Raw genomic sequence first — 22,574 nt, 5'->3', positions numbered from 1 at the left:
CATTATCACCTCAAATATTCTGTGTGCGGTTAGTTATGAAAGAAGATGAGTGTCGAAATGATAACAGAAGAGTCTCATTTAGTTTTTAGAATCTTTTGAATGCTGCACAGACGTCAAAATAAAAGCAGACTCATTTCCTGCCTAAAATATATACGAGTTGGCAACCAGGCAGTTTATTCTGAAGGTCAAACCTTCCCCCTGGCATTTCAGACACCAAACCCAAGTCTGTGCGGCGACGACCATTTTTCTTTTTACACGCGTGACGATGTCGACCTGTGAGCTAACGCACGGGTTCACCATCTGTAAAAAAAAAAAAAAGGCCGAGCGTGAGACGTGACACTTTCTCTAAATGTCACGTCTAACCGATGACCTTTCACAGGAGAAACCATCGTTCCCACAGTTTTGTTTACAGCTGAACCAGTTTGTCGCTTCGAGACAACGTATGGAACCTGTTTCTACAGACGACCTCTGTGGTTCACCCACTTTCACCACAGGCCGCTTGTCTGGTTACGTTTAGCATTTAGGGCAGAGGCAATTTTCCCCAATCACGCTGAGCTGTGTGGGTTGAGGCCCCCCCCCCCCCCCCCTGCAATTACAGACATGAACCGGTCACACAGATGTGGACGTATACGATCACATAAACACGGACTTGAAGAAGAGGAGGATGAGACTGACCTTCAATGAAGATAAAGTGAAGTAGAGAGTAACCCTGGAAACAAGACATTTTGAGAAGTAGCGTTAAATCAATACAAACATAATTAACTAATTATTTAACTTCTAGTTTATAATATTTCAACATATTTAAGACCTTCAGAAACTCGGGTTATGAAACGTGAGACCCTGTTATTCCTGCCGCGGTGGTTGATTTAAATCTAAAGTTCCTTCTGCCTGAATCCCCGTCCTCAGCACTTTCCTGTGTGTATTGAGGTCATATAGATTAGTCAAAGATTAGAATAAGAACTCTTATAGTCGGGAAATGTTCCGTCAGGGTTTTAAATCTAAGAAGAAACCGGAGCGCTGCCGCAAAACTCACATGTGTGACTCCAGCTTTTTTTATTAGTGAAGAGTCCGATTTGTGAGTAAAGACAGAACACATCAGTTAAAAGCTTCTCTGCGATGATGAAACTCATTCCACACGTTTCAGCGTTTCAGCCCCTCTTCCCAATCAGACGCTTCTTAAGCCTCGTTACGTCAGACTCGTTCGAGCGGTCGCTGCCGCTGCCGCTCGTCAAAAGAGACTCTGTGGCTGGACAGCAACGCATGATGTCATCACCCCCGATCCTCGCTCACGCTGATTTCATGCGTGGGAACTCCGCTAATTTTAAACAGAAGGCTCTGTCTTCTATTAAGGACGAGTAGGACTCGGTGTGAGAAAACAGATGTGACTGTTGTTTAATAACACAAAGAAATGAGACGGATCTCATCCACATCTGTTGATTCTGTTTGGACTGTTTCTTAGATCTGATCTTCATGGAAGGGAAACATTACGTCTCTGGAGTTTCACCATATTCTGAATATACAGTAAAATGCAAATTAATTTCAAATCCTTTGTGAAAGCTCCAGTATATTCCACTCTGGTATCGATTGGTTGGTTCTGGCTCTTCATTAAGATCTTTGTCGTGTTACAGAGTCAGATTTTCATTTTCTTTAATTGCTTCGTTTGTTTGAGGCACAAAGAGGTGATGTGATGTTTTGACTCTTTTACATAAAGAATCTGAGGATTGAAAGTGCAGAGAAACAAAAGGTTTGAATCATATAATCAAACCGAGAAAGTCCCTCCAGCTCTTTGTTCTACAACCTTCTAATTAACAATGAGCCGCCCACGTGAAATTCATTATCTGTTTGATTTAGATGCTTTTGTGCAAAACTCCTCAGATTTAATGAAAAGTTTCTCTGGGTTCACTTTAGGTTTTTGGTCACAGCAGCCTTTAAAAACCCATTTGTTGTGTCTGTTTTGTTGAACATGTTGTGAATCTCCGACCTCAGATCTGGTTTGTGTTTGTCTGGATCTCGTTAACCTGCGGTCACTCCACCTCGCTGCCACTCGTCTCCCACACTCTTTCACTGCGGTTCACATTCACTTCAGATTTTTCTGTTCTCTGTTAAAACCTCAATATCCTGCTTCGACTGCCAGTTCTTCAGTATTCTTTCCATCATGGCCACAGCTGTTCGTGTTGGTCCCAGTCCACCTGCAGCTCAGTGAGGAGCTGGTGTGTGAGAACCACTACATTTAGGACCCTGACACACGTGGAGCTTGAGGCTTGTTGTGTGTTTGTGGGTGCAGGAGAAGAAAAAGCCTAGAACGTTAAAGATTTGAAGATTAAAACAGATTTCCCTGAAACATTGTCAGATGGAGTTCGGTCTGTACGAGGTTATTTACCGTTCAGAGGTTTCCACTGAAAGAGGTTTCCACTGAAAGAGGTTTCCACTGAAAGAGGTTTCCACTGAAAGAGGTTTCCACTGAAATGTTTTAATGTTTGTCACTTCAATGTGTTTCAGGGATCAGGAAATCAAACTGTCCACTGGAGAGTTCCCACTGTTCTCTGTTCTGGTTGCGTGGCTCTGATTTAACTGGTTTTCATTAGACCCCAGAGTCTTGTCCACAATGGAGCATGTTTTTCTTTAACTTCCTTTTATTTCAATCTTTCACTGGGATTGTGATGTGACTGCTGATGTTGGGGAATGATCGTAGGATTGAAGCAGGGACTGAGTTGAGTTTCCTTTTCGGTCACTGATCGCAATCGAATTCTCTGTTTTCACCATTTGAGGCTTTTGTTCCTTTTAAGAACTTGATGGTTGATTGATTGTGATTAACGACGAAGTTTTATTTCAATTGTCCGACGTAGCAGAACATTTGTTGTACGTTGCTGGGTCGTCATTTGTCTTTTTTTAAATCTTTCCATCCCTGCCCTGCTAACCCCTCGCTCTCGCCTCTCTGCAGGGGGACCACACGTGGGCGACCATGTTGGGTCAGAGCGTGCGGCTGCAGCCGGTGACCATCCAGAGCCTGTCGGAGCTGGAGCGAGCCAGGCTACAGGAAGTGGCCTTGTACCACCTGGAGGAGCGAGACCTGGACTTCAAGATCAGCATCCCGAGAGGTACGAGAATAAAGATAAAGGGCATGATGGTGATTGATCTATTTGACTCTAAATTAACCCTAATTTACTAAATAAAGACTTGAAACTAGAGATTGAGACACAAACTCCTCAGGAAAAGTCGAGTCATTTTCAACATTGGCGTCCCTCTCTGGACCCGGAGTCTACGTCCATGTTTATAACCAGCCTATGGAGGAGCTGACCGTCTGTAGATAACGGGTCAAAACACGGGGTCAAGACCTCCTGATAACGTAGACGTAATGTCATCAGCGTGGCTGTCAATGGTTCGTCCTGCTCGTGACGACGAGGTCGACTTGGCGCCAGTTGAGACGATTTGATTGGGTGAAGCCTCTCCCTGCACCGAGGTCGAGCCTCCGACAGTTGAAGGATAAATATCCGTCTCTGAGGGAACGTGAGGAACGAAGTGTGAAGTGATGAAGACTCCGGGGAAGAATCCTGTGAGCTCTGACAACTGGTCGGAGAACAACTCTCTGAACTGGTGTGAATGAGCTGAGTTGTCGTTTTGTGATAAGAAAAGTGCAAAGATTAGTTTATTTATCTACATGTCTGGAAAATACCTGAACTCTAGAGCTCAGGTCAGCGTTGAACCTTTTGTTATCTGGGGGGGCTGATGAGGACACTTTCTATAACATGTGAGGAGTTGTGGGGATTAAAAGCAGATATTTGATTTAGTTTTTTTAATTAAAACAGATTTTCAGTGAGAATGAAGATGATTTGAAGCTTTAAACTCCAGAACCAGTGTTGTTGTTTCTCTGGTTTGGATGAAATGATAAAATTCATCTCGTCTGTTTTTGCTTTTGATAAGGACACATTTTAATCTCATGGATTTAAAACAACTACAACTAAATACCATTAAAGGAAAGAACAGTGATGAAAGACGAGGACGTTCCAAACACAACAGTGGAACGTGATGATGACCCGTTAATCTGAATAATTCAATCCGACATGTATCAAGGAGAAGGGGGGGGGGGGGTGTTATCTGTGGCCCAGACATTTATTTCTCAGAGAATAATTCATGCAGTAGAAGCGTCCTTGTTCTGGAGATTGGATTCGTACACAATCAGGATTCTCTCAGGTTTCCTTCACATCCAGTATTTATTCTTAACTCTGGCTCAAACTGTTATTTATAATCTTGGGGGACCTCGTTAGATTCTTAGGAGAAACCTCCATCTCACATTTCCGCAGAACTTTATCATCTGGGACGTGACATTTGATTCACAGTCAGTGGTGCAATCTTTGTTTGTGAATCTCTTTCTCCAAATCGGTTCCAGCTCACAGATCTGTTCCGACGGCCAAACCAGAATCATGGGATCGATGTTGACTTGTTGTTTGTTGGTCTGCGATAAGAACGGAGCTTTGAGGCTAAGCTCCCGCTGACCTTTGACCTTGTGTTTGTTGCATCTTCAAACGCAAGGGAATTTTGAGATTATCTGTATGTTTTTTAAGACATTAACTTGTCTTTGTCCATCTGAACTCTGAAGCACCAAATCCAGCCAATAAAGTGAGAGAGAATCACCAGGAAACCATGAATCTGTCAAACGCCTCATACGACTGGAGACCCCGAGGTTTTCACTCGTGTTCATCGGGGCTGAAGGTCACGGGGGTCACAGTGTAGAGGCAGATTCAAGAAGAAACAAACACAGCTGATTGTCAGAGTGCGTGTCTGTCTGTTTGTGTGTGTCTGTCTGTCTGTGTGTGTCTGTCTGTGTGTGTGTCAGCAGTCTTTCTCCTGTGAGACAGTTGCTATTTAAACCTCTTTTCTCAGACTCTACCGCTCTCTCCCATGCTGTTGTTCTCCCTCAGGATAATTAACCTCTGACCTGCTCTGACCCACGTTGCTCTTTCAGGCTGCGTTTACAAACCGTCGCCAGTGAACAGCGCCGCTCGGTGATAACCTCCTCAGCTATAAACAATAAAACCGACGGTGGCAGCTGCAGAGTTTCAGTTTTACAGTTGAATTATAATTTCGACATCAGTGCCTGATCTGTTCCTTCAGATCCGTTTCTAAGTGTGGGAATATTCCCTTTCGGTTTCTCCCCTGGGGTCAAATCTCCGCGGTCCACTCGGAGTCTGTCACGGTCTCAGCATCACCTCCCACCACGCCGCCCGCTCCTCGCTCCTCTTCTCTCTCCCCGCTTCTCTCCTCCTCCTCCTTGTTCACTTTCCTCTGAGGAATCTGAGCCATTAAATCCTCTGGGGGGGGTTTGTTTTTTACGAGCACATTTATGTCCAGCACATGCATGGCCTCATGCGCTGGTATTTTAATAAACTGTACGTGTGCATGAGTGTGTGTCTGATAGTTTCATTGCTGAAAGGTCGGTGGTTGTGAGACGTACTAGTTGTGGTGAGGAGTTCGTTCTCATGCCCTCGTCCTCTGGTTCTCTACTGGGACCAGCTCCCTCTCCCTGTGATCCTCTTTCTGTCTCAATACATAACAAGGCCAGATGCGGAATGTTGGATTCAGGTGACTGGTAACCAGTTCATCTCCCATGATGCATTTCACCAAAACTTTCCGCCAAGAACGAATAATGATGCAAAGCTGCAGGGAAAGTCTATTTGAGCGTGTTTTCATTGGACGCTCTGCACGGGCCTGTTCTCCCTCGTCCTCGCTGCGTGTGAACATGCGTTACGTCATCACACTTTGTTCATGCGTGTGCACAAACACTCGTCCTCGGCTGGAGGTGGCGTGTGTGTGGAGGGAGGGGCCAAGCGCTTTGGAAATAAACTTCAATTTCCTGCAGTCATGGGAATTTGACCCCTTTTATCCCGATGGAACACACACACACACACACACCGAAGCTCTGTCTGTTTCTTTCCCTGCTTTGTTAAATGCGTTCTGACGTTCCCTGTGATTGCACGAGTATCACACGTATTCCAGGAGGAGCCACGTGCGGCGCAGGGAACTCCGCTCCGTCCTTAATAGGTGAAAGACCCAACTTCGGATCATTGGTTTCTAAACAGCAGCTTTACGAATCCAAACAATGACTCCTTCTACGTAAACCCGGTGCGAGGAGGATGCAGGGCCTCGTAAAAAGAAAAGAAAAGAGAGAGGGCTGTAAATACAGAGCTGCTATAACAAATGTCTCACCACCACTGACACACACACACTTACTGCTGTAAAACGTGACTGTTGCCGAGCTGGAAATGTTCTCGGGTTATTTACAGAAATGCCGAACACTGAGAAACGCAATTTAATGTTTATATTGCAGCGCACATGTCTCCTTTTGTAAATGAGATCGTATCGAGCACAGTGTCCCATTGAGATTCATATTGTTTTTCTACGTAAACACAGGAATTCTCTTCATGTGGCCAATCAAAGCATTAACATCCCACCAGCAGCCTGCGACACACAAATACGATTTCTGAATGTTAACTTTACATTTTCCTTTACTTTCTTGCCCGTAAATAGACGTTTTCACTGTTTATTCACCTTTTTCTCTGACGTGCACAAATAATCACACACACACACACACACACACACACACACACACACACACACACACACACACACACTCTCCAGATCCCTTTGTCTGTCACGGCTGTTCAAACAAACTCCAAGGTCTCGTTCATTGTGACGGCTCGACTCTATTCTTAGGAGCGAGGGAGCGCTGCGAGCTCTCAGGAGCAGAAAGATAACAACTGAAGGAGAAAAGGGGGAAGAGGTCGTGATGAGGTCTGTGTGTATTCTAGAGAAAGAGGGGGATGTTAATTCAGGGTTTTTAAAGGACGAGTTCCTTTGTATAGATGAGTATTTGTGTAGTGATCCGTCATCAGTGGGCGATGCACATGGAAGTACTTGTGTGTGTGTGTGTATGAGACTCATATACACAAACTGAATAACTAAATAAATAAGACAGGAGACCAAATCGAAAACAGTCAGATCATCGGAGACAGAAACAAATGATCTCTGGGATATTTTTCTTATTTCTGTACAACGGGAGAAAAGTGGATAATTTCTGATCTTCTGGGAGAAACCAAGATGGCAGCACTCCCATTTGAGCTATTTTAACTTCATATTGAGACGACGGGAGGAAGTGGAAACATGTCGTCCATCTTTGTTTACGTTCTAATTTTGTCTGACTTTTTCCCCCCTTTTTTTCTCCACAGAAATACACAAACGGAGAAAATCCCTGCGCAGGAAGTTCGACTCCTTCTCCAAGGAGAAGAAGGAGCGAGGTGAGTTTCACGCGTAAACACAGACCTGTGGTTTGTCTGCTTCTGATAATCTACGTTCCCACGTGAGTGTGTTATTCTTCTATGAAGCTGCTCCATGACCCGACGCCCACGTGTGTTCTCCAGTGAGAATCAGTCACAGGACAAAGTCTCTTCTGTCGTCTGGATCGGCTTCACCACCGCTGACGTCCAGTGGGTTTCTTTCCCACTAATGGTTTCACACACTTGAAATGCTGTGTTTATGCAGCTCAAGAGGATTCGGGCCGGCACTCTGACTCATGCTGGGTTCACTCAGTCGAGCTCCAGTTCCTTTGTTGCAGCGTCTCTCCGGCGTTGTTAAACAGAAACCGAACAATGAACGAAAAAACAAACAACCACTGCATCAGGAGAAGTTTAATGTGATTACTGGAAGAAACAAGATCGTGGTAAAATACTTTATTCACTAATTCTACATTGATTAAAGATTTCTGTGCCTGCTCGTATGTTTTTTAAAGGCCCCATTTTGATTCCCAAACATTTTCTTTTTCTTGCATCTGAAGTAGTTGATTAGAGTTTGTTTCATCGTCTGTATTCTAGTGATGAAACAAGCGACGGCCTCTTGGGCCTCTTGATTTATTGGATTCAAGGTTTTGCAAATCAAAGGCACAAATCACGAGCTAGATGATTGTGCCTTTGTTCATTTGTCTGTTTGCTTTTGTTTGTTTACTCAACAGATGTCCAGGCACATTTAGGAGACAGACATTTGTGAGTGTGTGTAATTTGGTGCAGATCCGAATAAGAGAAACAGAAGAAAAGGTTGTTGGTGACGACTGCTGACACGTTGGTGTTGATCCTCCTGATGCACGATGCTGTGATGAAACATTTCTAAATGTGCACATTACAGAGAACCACAGCAGCCGGTCTATATCTAAAATAATCCCTCCCACGCTGTGGATGATCAGGGGCGATGAAGTGCAGCTCGTTCTCTGGAGGAATCGTTCTGTGCTGAACGATTGACTTTATTCTAGAAATCTCAGTTATACTATATATCATTTGTACTTTGTCCTCTATTTGCACCAAGAGAGATGCTTGAAAAACCAGAAATCTCATTATTCCTACGAGCCCAAAATCAAACCGCCTCCCCAAACCCCATCTCTGTCTCGCCCCCACGCAGATTACAGTTCCCACGGTGTAATCCCCTCACATGTAATCTGCTACCTGCCGACCCCTGAGGGCCACGCAGCCGCGGCTCTGCGGTAGTGGAGGAGCGGCGCCAGCAGGAGCGCTGCCAGGTCCCAATGTCCTGAGTTTTGATTAGCAGGGTTAGCTGCAGCTAAGAGGCTGGAGGCAGGATTTACAGACCTGCACAGACATCCTGGGAATGTGTTTGTGTGTCTGTGTGCATTGGCTCCTTTTCTGACCTGCCGCGCTAATCGCCTGAGAATCGAGAACATCTCTTTATTAGAGGTTTGGGAAACATTGGCAGATGATTCCCCGCGTGTGTCTCTCGCCCTGAGAGGGAGAGGTAAAGAAAACAACGGAGGGAGATGAAGAATAAACCGGAGGAATGTTTCACCCTTAATTAGATCCTCTGTGTTTCTCAATTCTTTTCATATGGATCATGAAACGCTCCTGACTCCTTGTTACTTAAAGGTGAACTAGTGAATCGTCTGTTTGGGAAACTCCTGTGACGTCAGAAACGTGGGTCCCAGACGCACGGATTCCTCAGCTCCCTCCTCTCCATGTCTCATTCTCCACTTTCTAACACAACACTGGTTTTCCCTGCAGCCTCACGACGGTCGCTCGGCTTCCTGTAATTTGCTGCTTTGTTTTCCCGCGTGTTTCACTGGAGTTTACCCAGAGGACAGGCCGTGTTAACCAAACACCAGTTCTTAAAAAGCGCACCGAGCCCCGGAGGAGCAATATCACCGTCCAGCTGCTGCTGTGGGGAAAGACGAAGAGGAGCTGAGTGCTGAGCAGCATCTAAATTTATCTCCTCCGTGTCTTCCAGGAACAGACAGTGACCTGAGCTGCAGGGGCACCGAAGAGGGAACAATCAGACGTGAACTTTTCACTCACATGCAGCTGTTTCCCTGTCGGACGTTTGGTATTTACTGTCCCGGTGACTCAGGACATGCATGTGTAAACCATGCAGCTTCAGAAGTTGTACATGTGTACGTGGGCAGCTGGACTTGCTTGTGTTTCTTGAAGACGTTTCACTTCTCATCCGAGAGGCTTCTTCAGATCTCACAGACTAACGGGAAGTTTTATTTTGGTTTTTGAGTCGTGGAAACCTTCAGCAGCTTCTGGGTCGTTTTGAGTAGTTGAGACCAAAGGTTTTTATCGTTTTCCACCAATTTATATCTTCATTTATCTGTTGACATGTTTCAAGTAGATTTGTATCAATCAACACAAAGACCTTGGACTTCATAGTGCTACAATAAAGTTTTAGTGGAAAAGTCACTATATTTGTAGAATACTTCACCAATATGAAGTATTAATACCAGTATTAATGAGTAAAACATTTTCAATACCGATATATTGGCTGATATAAATAATTGTTATCGTTATCAAGCCCTCATGATAAAGAAATTTGATATTTACAGTTTATCTATAAGCTTTATTGTTAACTATAAACACAAATTAAACACAAATCCAACCAAAGATATAGAACTTGAATTAATAAAATGAACTTTTATTTGGCAAACATACTATATTTGTTTGAGATCTTTATCAGCCAATAAGGCACGAAGTGGTCTCGCTCTATTAATGTGTAATCTTTGGACTAAAAGTAATTTATAATAACAATCTAAGCAGTTTCTTGATGATTTTACACAACAAAGTTGCCAGTAAACTGTGATCATAAGATAAGAAAAATACAGAATAAATGTGGAAACCATATAAAGTTAAGATTTAAAACAAATGCTGATTTCTTTAAAAGTCCACACCACTGAGAAACTAGAAGCAGGGAGTTTCTGCCCCGCTGCTAAAGAAAAGAACGAATCAAATCAAAATCCCCAAATGAAATTTGTGTAATTGAAAGACTTAAGTAGGAGCTGGACCTTTGTGTCCTGAACATGTGAAGCTCATCCTGCCGCTTGTTTCCACTTTAACTCCGCTGAGTTTATCAAACTAATGAAAAGAGGATCAAAGGAACTGCTCAAATCTCTGGCCAACATTTTTGACTCTGCAGTCACAGACTTCCTGACTCTGAGAAGTGTTTTCCAACACATCCACGCCGCTGCAGCCATTTATTAAAATCCTCAACCGTTCATTTCCAACGCGTCCAGCGGGAGCAGCTCGTCGGAGTTGGCAAACGTGGCCGAGCGTCAGGAGGAGGGGTCGGCTCAGCCGCCGCTGCCAACAGACGTCAGGCCCGAGGAATAATCACGAGCTTACTGATCAAACAAGTGCCATCAAGTGCAGCTGGAGACACGTTAACCTGTGACACCCATCAGTGCACGGAGCCCGTTCTCCTTGGCAGGGACGCTGTGTTTTTTGGGTAACGCAGGATGGTGCGTGTTCGGAAAAACATTTCAGCCAACTTCAAGACAAATGGTCCATCGTGGCAAATCAGAGCAAAACAATCTGCTTTAATAACCAGGATCGCTGATTATTAAAGCCCAGAACAAGACGGGAAATGGCGTCCGTCAAAGAGGCCAAAGGTCCAATGTCTGTATCGTCCTGCAGGGATTGTTCCAACAGACCCAGGAACCACTTTGAGAACTTTATCTGACTTTCCACCACAGAACCAAGGAACCAAGTGGGTGTCAGGGGGTCGTCTTTTCATCGAGAAACGAGATGTTGCATCTATCGCTTTATTAATGTCACAAACCATGATGGTCTGTGTTATTATTTTATTCTACTTATATTTCCTCAGTTCTCTGAGTTGTTGGCGTGTGTCACGGTTTGATCTAAGCCTTTGTTTTTGTTTCTCTTCACCTCATTGGCCACAGCTCACCTCTATCTGGACTCCTACTGATCGGGGTGTGCGCTCGCTTGTTGTGGTCATGTGATGCAGCAGAGCGAAGGGATTCGCGGTCTTGGGCGAACGTTGCGTATCGCTGGCGCTGCGGTTAAGCCCGTATCAGTCTGAGTGCGATGTCTGGTTTGTGGCTGCGGCCGCTCTAACGGGATTACCTGTTGATCGCCCTCTTACCTGCTCGCCCGGGCCACCCTGTCTATTCTTATACCGCTCGGCCACTTGACCCTGGAATCTCTGTGTGAAAGGGTCACAAGTCACTGAGGTGCTGGTGTTTGAGTAGAGTGCATTGACCAATAATGTCTTTCTGTTTGAGTGGAGACAATTAAATATCCTTCCATGATGTCAGAGCTTTTAAATGTCCTCTCTGTAACATCTTGTCTCTTCTCTCTGTCCCTTCCTCCGTCAGAATCGGCTCAGAAGGCGTTCGGCATCCCGCTCTCCCAGGTCATCGCCAACGACCGGGCCTACAAGCGGCAGCAGGACGCCCTGAAGGAGAGCCGCCGGGACTGCCTGGACCTGGAGGCCAGCGTCCTGCGCTTCCGGGCCGAGAAGCGTCAGTTCTTCAACGGGAGCAAACCGCTGGTCGGCTCCTCGTCCATCACGGGCGGCGTCCCCGGCTCGCCCTCCGCCAACTCCGTGGCACCGGCGCCCATTTTCGAAAACCAGATCAAACCGATGTCGCCCACGTTTCTGGATAACAGCGGGCGAGGGCAGAGGAGGGTGAGAGGACACACACACAGACACACACACAGACACACACACAGACACACAAACACACATTGATGCAGAAGGAGGTTTTGACCTTTTCACTTCACAAGTTTCAGTCCCTGGATTTTTTTTAAAATTCCTGATTTAATCGTTCAGTGTTTTTCTTTTTCCTTTGTTTGGTTTGTTGTGTTTTTTGAAAGAGACTCAAATTCTCTTATCGGTGAAATGAAAACTGGCAGCACTGTTGTTCCTCTTTGCCAACTGTGTGTGTGTGTGTGTGTGTGTGTGTGTGTGTGTGTGTGTGTGTGCTCTGTAATGAAGGCCTCCAGGTCAGCCAGTTAATCTCAGGCTGCATCTCCAGCTGTAAACATTTTCACAACCGATTCCTCAGTTTCCACAGTTGTGTGTTTGCGTTGTGGTGCTGTGTGTGTGTGTTTGCGTTGTGATGCTGTGTGTTTGCGTTGTGATGCTGTGTGTGTGTGTTTTTACCTTTTCTGCACTTCTCTCCACACTGATGTGAAAGCAGTGGTTACCTTAAGCCTGTAATAAGTGTCATCACAGCCTCAAAGCATCTTAATGGAACCTGAAGCAGCCGTGAAGTGCAGCTCACTGAGGAAACACACTGCACACACAGACAACACACGCAGACACACACACAGACACACACTTGGCTGGACAGAGTGACGGATGATGCAGCAGCAGCTCGGTGTCGTCGCCGCTGCGTCGCGTCTCGTGCACAGACGGAGTGAAGGTTGAAATTATCGTCAGGAGCAGAATGAAGACGAGAGAAGTTTGAGGACATTTAACTTTTGTACAGTTTCTGTTTTTTAATAAATTCACGCTAAAGCCTCCATCACTTTGACCAGAGGAGAGATTCAGGAGGTTTTCTCCAGGTGAACTGGTCCTGAGCTGGTTTTTGTTTCTGCAGATTCAAGCTGGAGAATAATGAACCTTTCTGTTAATGGGATGTTTGGTCACTTACAGCAACAGAATAATATAATAAATCCTGAGTTGTGGTTGTTCAGCTATTGTAGATGATCTCATCTAGATGACAGAGAAGGCGGAATAAATCTTTGTTTTGTTGGCAGTGACTTTGTACGGAAGATTATTGGGGCCAGGAATAAAAGAAAATTAAAGATTAAAGCCAACAAATCCAGTTGGAGCCGTGACTGTCATTCTCACAGTGTTGGTGGAGCCATCGATATTCAGATGTTTCAGTTTTCACTTTGTTCTTGATAAGCACAAGTTAGAGAAAATCTGTTTTTTATTCGCAAAATGCAAATAAAATCTTCCCATTTTTCCACTTTTCAGTCGTCACCACAGACTTTCTGCTCATTTCTTTTCATTTTTAATAAATCTCTTCTCATGACTGAGTTCCACTTGGTTGCAGCTGGAAATTCCTCCGTCACTCTGCGTTCCTGTGGAAATGATTTTCAGGTCTCAGACACGGTGATTCATGTTCCTGTGGAATATTAGTTCTCAGCTCTTCTGATATTTCATTGGACGGCAGCGTTAAGGATGAGGGATACAAAAAAACAAACAAGGACATCCATCATAAAACGTTCTTTTCCATTTCCTGCTGCCAGTGCATCCATTTGTTTTTCTCCTCTTTCTCTCCGTCCTGTCGTCTCCATCGTGTCTGTGTCTGTTTTTCAAATGTCCCGTTAATCTCCAGCGTCTCACCTCAACACATTTGTCCTCGTCCATCATCAGGACCTTTTAATAAACTCCTCTCTCCTGCAGGTGGAGGCACAGATCAAACACACATTGCTTATCAGGATTACAAATTCATACACTGGGTTTTTATTCCTTATTTAATGCAATTCGAAATATCTGAAAGCATAAATGTCTGATATCAGATTTGTATATTTAATATCTGAAATGTATAACCTGGTAAATACTGAAATCTTTGTATAATAAACTCACCTCAGGTCCATTTATTAGTTTGTTGTGGAGCTTTCAATAAAAAATAAATACCTAAGTGAACTTTGAGGTGAAACTTTTTGTTTATAAAGTCTTTTCAATTTAGTTTTTTCCATTTCCCCAAAATAAAAGCACTGTAGTGTTGAAAGAGGAACTTGATGCCATCTAGTGGGGAAATGTGTAATTGCATTTAGAGTGTATCACTTGTGTACAGAAATATTTTATTTAGTAAAGCAAGAACAAAATATCACAAAGTTTATTTAAAGAAATGAGAAAATCCGCTCATCTAGAAAGTCTTTAATTAATTCTAGTTCTCTCCTCCTCCTCCTCCTCTCCTCCTCCTCCGCCCTCAGGGAGGTCTGTCGGTCGACTCCATCTCCGACCTGGTGGAGAGTCAGTCCCGGCTGCTGGAGGCGCTGCAGCTCTCCACCCGGCCGAGCTGGAGCTGAAGAAGTCCAGGGCTCGTCCGAGGGCAGGACCCAGACCAAGCTGAGCCTCAACCCCATCTACAGGCAGGTGCCCCGGGTGCTGGAGAGATGCTGCAGCCACATCGAGAACCACGGTCAGGAATCAGCCTGTGAAGCCTCAAACTATAAATCCAGATTTAGATTTAATCAGTGTAAATGTACATAAATAAATCGTGGATGTGGATTTTGTCGTCTCAGGTCTTCAGACTGTGGGAATTTTCCGGGTCGGCAGCTCCAAGAAGAGAGTGAGACAGGTGACGACACTTTCTCTCCTCATGTGGATTCATTTACAAAACATGAGAAATAAAACTGACAAAGCAACAGACGAGAAATGAGTGATTTACTTAAAGGTTTTTATAATGAATTCTGTGACCTTCCCGACCTTTTGACATTTTTTTACTATTTTTTAATTTGCCGCATGTCGTGTTTTCTGTTTGTCCACATATTTACAAGTCTTCATAATCTGAATTACATTATATTCTATCTGATCTATTCATGTATTATTCCATTTATTTGGAACCTCTTCATCTGTGAATTGGGTTAAAGACGATGATGACAGGTAGAGGTGTCAGTCACATCATGGGTTCATTTCCCCGTCGTGACGCTCAGTGTGAATTTTCCTCTGATTCGCTCTCGTCCCGTGTTTCCTGTTGCTCTGACTGGAATATAAAAATAATCCTCAAGTGACCAAGTGTCGACGTGTGAGATCCTGTTTTTGAGAAATCGCCTCCATCAGGGGAAAAGTGGCCTCAGTGTGGGAGTAACGTGTGTGTGTGTGTGTGTCTGTGTGTGTGTGTGTGTGTGTGTGTGTGTGCGCGCTCCTCAGCTGAGGGAGGACTTTGACGTGGGCGTGGACCTTCAGCTGGACGAGGAGCACAGCGTCCATGATGTGGCGGCGCTGCTCAAAGAGTTTCTGAGGGACATGCCTGACCCTCTGCTGCCCCGGGAGCTCTACCCTGCCTTCCTGCACGCCAACCGTACGACACACGCACGACGCTACGTAGAAATACATAAACGCTTTATCTTCTATATATAAATCCAAACTTGTGACATGAAGACGTTTGATACATTTCTGATATATTTCTTAGCAGAGATTGAAAAGTAACTTGTAAAATCTCGTGAACATGTGAATGAATTTGTGATGGTTGAAAATCTTGAATCTTCATCTTGAATAAAGATGGACGACGTCACAGCTCCCCAGAATTGAAGCCAAATCGCCCCCTGGTGGTCGGCTGCAGTTTATCAGTTTAATCTTTATTCACGGTCTGTGCTGCCGCCACATGATCCCCCTCTTCCTCCTCCTCCTCTTCCTCCTGCAGTGTTGAGAGGAGCCGACCAGCTCCAGTACCTGCAGCACCTCCTCTACCTGCTCCCGCCCTGTAACTGCGACACTCTGCTGCGTCTCCTCACCTTGTTGCACACGGTGCAGAGCTTCGCCCAGGACACCATCGGAACCCAGGACGAGGAGGTACCACATACTTTCAATGGGGAAAAAGCACTTTGTATTATTTATTATAATAAAAAGCTCCCATTGAACATTAAATAGCTGGAATGCTCTTTTAAAGGACCACATGGTTTTTATGTTTAAACACTCGAGCTGCTTTTAAAACCGTAATAGTCATATTCAAAATGATAAGAAATATAAACTTCAACTTCTGAAAGGTCAATTCACACATTTCTTTCCTCCTCTCCTCCTCCTCCTCCTCCTCCCTCCTCTCCCGTCAGATCCCGGGGAACAAGATGACGGCGGCGAACCTGGCGGTGATCTTCGGGCCGAACCTGCTGCAGAGGGAAAGCGGCGGGGACGTGAGTCCTCACTTGATGGGGATCGAGGACAGCACGGCGATCATCAGCGTCACTCTGGTGCTCGTACAGAACCACAGGAGACTCTTAACAGTACGACGAGAAATATTCAGTCTCATGATTATATCTGTTATTGATAGAAATGAACATGAATGGATCTACTTTCAGAAATGTGTCATTTGTTTAAGTTTCAATTCTAAATTCAAATCATTAAATAAAAGAATATTTAAATTTATCGTTCAGATTTAAAGTTTTGACGTTGTGCACTGAGTATTTTTTATCTATGTCTATTTTTGTATTAGTTTTAAAGCAACACGAAGAAACTTTTACTGAGCAACAGCGCCCCCTGCAGAAAACACTAAGTGTGTGTCTCTCTGTGTGTGTGTGTGTGTCTGTGTCTCTGTGTCTGTGTGTGTCTGTGTGTCCAGGTGTCTGCCGAGGTGCAGCAGGAGGTCCTGATGAGTCTGATCCAAACCGACCCGGACATCATCGACTATCTGCTGCGTAGGAAACTCAGGTAACCATGACAACCAGTCCCCTCATAACGCTGCTCTGGCTCCGCCTCCTGTCTTGACCGCTTCCTGTCTCCCGTCAGCAGCAGCCACCTGACAGTAGAGGGCGGCAGTGAGTCCGGAGGTCGCCGGGACACAGGGGCGTCCCTGGACTCCGTGGGGGCGTCCAGCGGGAGTCTGTCCCCGCTGGAGCCCCCCTCGCCTCTGTTCCCCCCCGATGGGAGCGGCAGCGAGGGCACCCTGATCAGCGAGGTGTTCCTCAACGTGCTCAAGCTGAACCAGAACCGGAAGCGGCAGGAGACCAGATTCGGTATCTTGTTTTACTGGAGTCGATATTGTTCGAATCTTTTGTTTAAAAATAGGAATCAGTACAAATTTTGCTTTGATTTCCTGGTGAACCAGCACCGAGGATGTAAAACTGTCCCGTCTCGCTCCTGCAGGTGACGTCCCAGAAGGTAAATCCATCCACCACATGCGCCAGTTCCACTCCCACCACAACCTGCTCAGCCTGGCCCACTCCTCCCACTCCTCCCACTCCTCCCACTCTTCCTCCTCTTCCTCCTCCCACTCCTCCTCCTCCGACCCTCACGACCGCAGGGGCCCGCTGGGTGCGGCCCTCAGCTTCACCCTCAGCGGCGGCAGCTGCTCCAGCCTGAGCGGCTCCACCGAGAGCAGCATCTGGGTGAGGCAGACGCCGCACGAGGAGAGCAAACCGTCGCCCGCCGCCAACTTCTGGGACTTCTTCACCGGGAAAGGGTCGAGCTCGGAGACGATGGTATGATGAAGGGCGAGAGGAAGACGAAGGGAGGCGAGAGGAGGTTGAAGGTGTGTAAGTTGAGGTCAGAGGTCAGAGGGAAACTGGTCCAAGCTCCTGTTACATTTACAGAAAGGAAAAGTATATTTTCAGGATTAAAAAGTCACATCAGACGTCTCAATTTTGAAAAAATCTCAAATGCAGGATTCCTCTTGACCTGAAGGAAGCGTTCCCTCTTTTCTGACCTCATTCCTGAACGAAGAAAACCAACAAGTGAAGAAGGAAAATGTCTGAAAAACACTCGAAACATTTTCTAAAGACAGTTTGAGGCCAAACATTTGAAGCACAAGTTGCTCGGACCTGGACCAGGACCAGGAAAAAGAGTTTCAATAAAACCACCATGAGATTATCAGGAAGTGGATCGCAGTACTAATGTAATACAATGTATATATACTGTGTACATGATGTATTCCTAAGTTTACAAACCTTTTGTCTTTACTATACGTAGACGTGTGTAACTGTAGCTTCACCTGTAACCACCAAAGACCGGACTCCATTTGGTGTCTGTTGTTTTCACCTTTCAGCTCCAGAGGAAGATTTCAACCTTCAGACGATTCAATGTCAAAACAGATCAAACACAAACTGTATTAAAGGAAACAAGATGTTTTATCTGCGTCTCCTTCCTGTTTGTTTGTTTGTTTGTTTGTTTGTCGGCAGGATGACTCAAAAAACACTTTTCTCAAAACTTGGTGAAAGCTGTGATATGAGTCAATTCTATTTTTGATATCAAGGTTTCAGGATCCACAGCTTTTCTTTATAAATCCTCCTACGACCAACTTTGATCAAAGCCTTTGTCCCACGTGTAAAAACTACATTTCAAACTTTATACTTCATTATAAACTAATAATTGAAATGTGTTGAAACAGGAGGTTTGTGTGACCTTGATGTCTGAGAAGCTTCCAGCTCCTAGAGATCAATGTTTCTGAGGAGTGCATTAGCCTCGTTCCACCACGAGAGGGAGACATTCACCACGTTAGCTCACTTTGCTCCTGAACTCGTGGAAACTTTTTGATAAGTGTGTTTATGTTTTGGGGGGAAAAGCTGAAACTGAACCGATGTTTCTCCACTGACTTATATGCTCAGTATTTGTTTCATTATTTTGTTTTCAAATTGCTTTAATACTACACTTAGATTGAGTTATTTCAGGACATGTACTCAGAACATAGTGGGAATATAAAGTTTAATGTGCTCAAGCAAATTAAACTGTCTGGAAACACCTGTTAAAAAAAACCACTGCAGTTGATTTCACACAAATGAATCCTGAGAATCGGCCGCAGAGAGAAAAACACGAGGTGATTCTTTAAAACCAGTTTGTGTTTTATTTCAAACAGTTTGGACGCCATCAGAAACCAGCCAACGATTCAAACATTTACATTCTCGTCTTTAAAAGAGGAAGTGATGTGAAGTCCAGACATTTCAGAGGAAACAAAGTTCAACTGTTAAAGGAAAAATCCATCTGGGCTTTTTTAAATCAATGACTTTGTGGCTAAATGTTGGTGTTTCTACGTCAGGGAGCAATTTACTACATTTCCCATCATGCCTTTCTACAAACATCTCATATTTCCTTCGTCCTTAGGTCATCTTTTGTTTTTATTCAAGAGAAATATTCCCTCTCTCTTTGCAGATGACAACTTATTTTTAACAAGAAACAAGAGTTTTTCTCGACCATTTAGAATTGTCGTTAACAAAATCTATTTGTATGAAAAGTTTTGCAAAGAAAGTTATTGAACCAGATATTTGAATACTGAACATTTGAGGCTGAAAAAAACTGTGACAAACATTTTGATAAAAAATCCCTTTGACATTTTACATTTCGAGTAAATTTGTCATTAACCTCCGACTAAACATTTTACTGTTTCTAAACAAATCTTTGGAATGTCTGTGCTGTAACTATTGATAAATCAGCTATAAACTAATTTAAGTTCTTTTAATTATTGAACAAACTAATTATAATACAAGTCTGTATAATATTAAAGTGGATTTTTCCTTTAACACAGTGATTCACTTGACAGTTTTCGGTCAGTTTCTTATAAAACGTCTCTTCTTCTTTCTCGTTATAATACTGTGACCAATCAGTTTTATCTGGGGCTGTTTGTTTTAGTATCCTCGTGATGCCACATGGGTGGGGCTTATCGTTTATCATAATTAAGCCCCAGACATATTCATTCACCGCCAGAATTAAAAGGAGAGACAAAAACATCCACTAACATTTTCCATCTAGGTCAGTTGATTATTTCCAGCAAGCAATTAATTATATTCCAATAATAACATCTGTATTTATGTACACGTCAACGCCGCTCGTCACGTACGTCCAGGAAACAAAATAAATCCTCAAAACATCCGGAGCTGCCTACGCAAGAATGGTAGACTGTTAAAATTAGTACAATATATCAAAAACAAGAGAAACATCTAAGAAAATAAGAAGTTAATATAAACATTCATATTATTAATAATATTTAAATAAAAAGAGCCTTGTTTTGTCGACAAAGCGAACATTTCAACCAACACGTTACTGTTTTGGGCGCTGACGACTTCCGTGAACGGTTTTTTTCCTCGTCCGACTGAATTCTGTGGACTTCGTCTCCAATGAGGCCTTTTTGTGCTTGTTACTGTTCTTTTACATCACGAGAGCGAAGGAAACTTTCCTTTTTAAAAAGGTTTAAAACTCAACTTTATTTTGCAGACGTCCAAAAGAAAATTGAGGAACAAAGTAGATCAAACCCAAAAAACGTCTCACGAAAAATAGCAGCGCAGGAAAAAAGGAAAATAGTGTTGAACTTGACCCAGTGAGCGAAGAGTTCGGGTCGAGACGTCTGAAGTCGCCTTCTCTCCTTCTGCGATTCGAACTCTCAGATTTAAGTTGAGGGAGATTTTGATCCAAGACTTTCATACGACGCATGGAACTGGAACATTTCAGTCGGTAAACTAGATATAAACTAGTTATAAAGTAGTTTTATCGTGTGAAAATACAAACTGAGGGTTAGTTAAAAGATAAAAACATGAGGCAGGTGCAGAGTAAAAGCTGTTTCCACAAAACTTTAATTTAATTTTAAACGTTAATAAATCGTCCACCTTTCATCCGGACATTGTGAGTGGTGGTATCCAGAATTTTCCTAATTTGTGAAGTGTGTCGTGTGAACAGTTCCATCCTCCTGGGCAGAAACTTTTTTTCCCACGTGTAGTTTGCTACAGGAACTAAATTTAGTTTGTTTCCTCGAACCAAAATAAACGCGGGGGCTTGTTGGGTCAGAACAAACGTTGCCCGTCGTCCCGTGAGTTTCTACTTTGAACATTCTTCCTGTCACGACCTTAAATAAGCTGCTCGGTGACTGAACTGTCAGAGTTCCGTGGAAATCGAGGCGACGTGATGTCGATGTTGATCCGAACTCTCCAGAGAGGATCAGGGCGACGGATTCACTCGGTTTCTCAACGAGGTTTCTTGCCTAAGAAGGAGAGAGAGCGACTTGAGGGTCTTGAGACGAACCCGAACCCAAACTGCGTTTTTCCAGGTCAAGCAGCGGCAGCCCTGGTTTCATTTTACTGTACATGTGAACATTCAGATAATACTTGACCCACTGCCCGGCCACTCAGCCGCTGTGGAAAATAAACAAGCTAAAACGCTGCAGAGAGAGAGCGTCTCCATTCACTTTCCATCTGCTGCAGCTACGTGACAGAGGAGGGGGGGGGGGGGGGGGGGGGGGGGGGGGGGGGGGGGGGGGGGGGGGGGGGGGGGGGGGGGGGGGGGGGGGGGGGGGGGGGGGGGGGGGGGGGGGGGGGGGGGGGGGGGGGGGGGGGGGGGAGGGGGGGGGGGGGGGGGGGGGGGAGCTCGCTTGTTAAACCAGGACAGCCCAGTCAGGTGGAGCCTCGTGAGCTCAGCAGTGTAAAACTAGAGATGTTCCGATGCAACAACGGCAAGTCAGTGAATATACGTATCTTCAAAGTGTTAGTTTCAGTCAAAACTGCAATTTTATTTCCACAGAAATCACTTTCTCTTCTTCTTCTTCTTCGCAAAACTCAAAAGCAGCAGTTGTGCTGTTCTGCCACGAGCAGGTACTGATTTTAGCAGCGAAGAAGAAGAAGAAGTGATTTTGCGTTAGTGTTGCGTTAGCCGGAGTTAGCGAACGTGTAAAGTTGTAAAGTAAAAAGACTTCAGTTTGGAGGGATGGTAATGATCACTTCCACGCAGCTGTTAAAGTGCGTTAAACAAGTTTTTATCCTCGTTAACGCACTGGTATCGGATCAGTACTTTGAAAATTGGCATCAGAACATTTTTTTTTACGTAAAACAAACTTCAAAGAACAAGACGAAAACCGAGAAAGTAAAGTAAAAGGTTAAAATGTCTCCTGTTTCTCCTGAAGTCAAACTAAACTTTACGCGTGAATGAAGCCGTTTGAAGGAGTTTTAACAATAACTGACTGGTTGATAAAAGCTTCACTTCAGTCACAGTCTTTCATATTTACCCACCGGCAGGATGAGTCAGCGGTGAATCAGAAGCTGTGACCTTCCTCAACTCGTTTCCATTGTGCTGAATTGGATCCGATACCGAGCAGAGGAAGCCATTTTAACCACAATCGCAGGCATGAGGCCGTCTCATCACATCTACCGAGTCAGGGACCGACTGTGGGCGAGCTCCACGCGAGCGCCACCGACGTCACCGAGGGAAAAACATGTTATGTAAAAAGATCGAGCGGCTGTCAGAGCTGCAGCTGCACAAACCAGAGCTGAGCTGTGCCAGCGGCTGATTGGCGGCTGACGCACGGTGCCAGCTTGCAGCGAGGTGCGTGCACGGAGGAGTTAAGGGTTCGCTGTCGATGAGTAAAGCTTTAAAAAAAAAAAAAAGAAGGGAACCACTGAACATTCACGGGCTTCATGTAGTGTCTGTCAGAAGTGAGAGGAAAGGATCTGTCTCTTTGTGTTTGGCCTTTAAAATGGTACAAATCTGCTTATTCGGACATTTGAAAGTTAAAAAGCAAACTGCAGAAAGGGACTGTGGGTTCAACAGGTTTAACTAACCAGCTGACCGCTCTTCCTTTGAGGTGTGTGGCCCCGAATATGACACGACACACCGGTAACTCGAATACTTCCACTTCTTCT

At 44.6% G+C, this 22,574-nt stretch overlaps 1 protein-coding gene across 1 annotated transcript in view; it reads left to right on the top strand.

The window, feature by feature from the left end:
• The window catches only part of arhgap36 (Rho GTPase activating protein 36), a 43,897-nt gene extending 26,300 nt beyond the window's left edge, over nucleotides 1-17,597 (top strand). The window contains 13 exon segments of the mRNA XM_034569089.1: nucleotides 2,942-3,098; nucleotides 7,224-7,292; nucleotides 11,660-11,973; nucleotides 14,238-14,307; nucleotides 14,310-14,347; nucleotides 14,350-14,446; nucleotides 14,550-14,605; nucleotides 15,178-15,328; nucleotides 15,671-15,819; nucleotides 16,077-16,247; nucleotides 16,583-16,671; nucleotides 16,750-16,976; nucleotides 17,107-17,597. Of these exon segments, the coding sequence (XP_034424980.1) occupies nucleotides 2,942-3,098; nucleotides 7,224-7,292; nucleotides 11,660-11,973; nucleotides 14,238-14,307; nucleotides 14,310-14,347; nucleotides 14,350-14,446; nucleotides 14,550-14,605; nucleotides 15,178-15,328; nucleotides 15,671-15,819; nucleotides 16,077-16,247; nucleotides 16,583-16,671; nucleotides 16,750-16,976; nucleotides 17,107-17,447 (1,929 nt within the window). The 3' untranslated portion in view covers nucleotides 17,448-17,597.
• The last annotated feature ends 4,977 nt before the right edge of the window (nucleotides 17,598-22,574 follow it).

This window comes from Hippoglossus hippoglossus, chromosome 18 (genome assembly GCF_009819705.1).
Source record: "Hippoglossus hippoglossus isolate fHipHip1 chromosome 18, fHipHip1.pri, whole genome shotgun sequence".
Lineage (NCBI taxonomy): Eukaryota > Metazoa > Chordata > Actinopteri > Pleuronectiformes > Pleuronectidae > Hippoglossus > Hippoglossus hippoglossus.
This window is presented reverse-complemented; position numbering and strand designations above follow the sequence as displayed.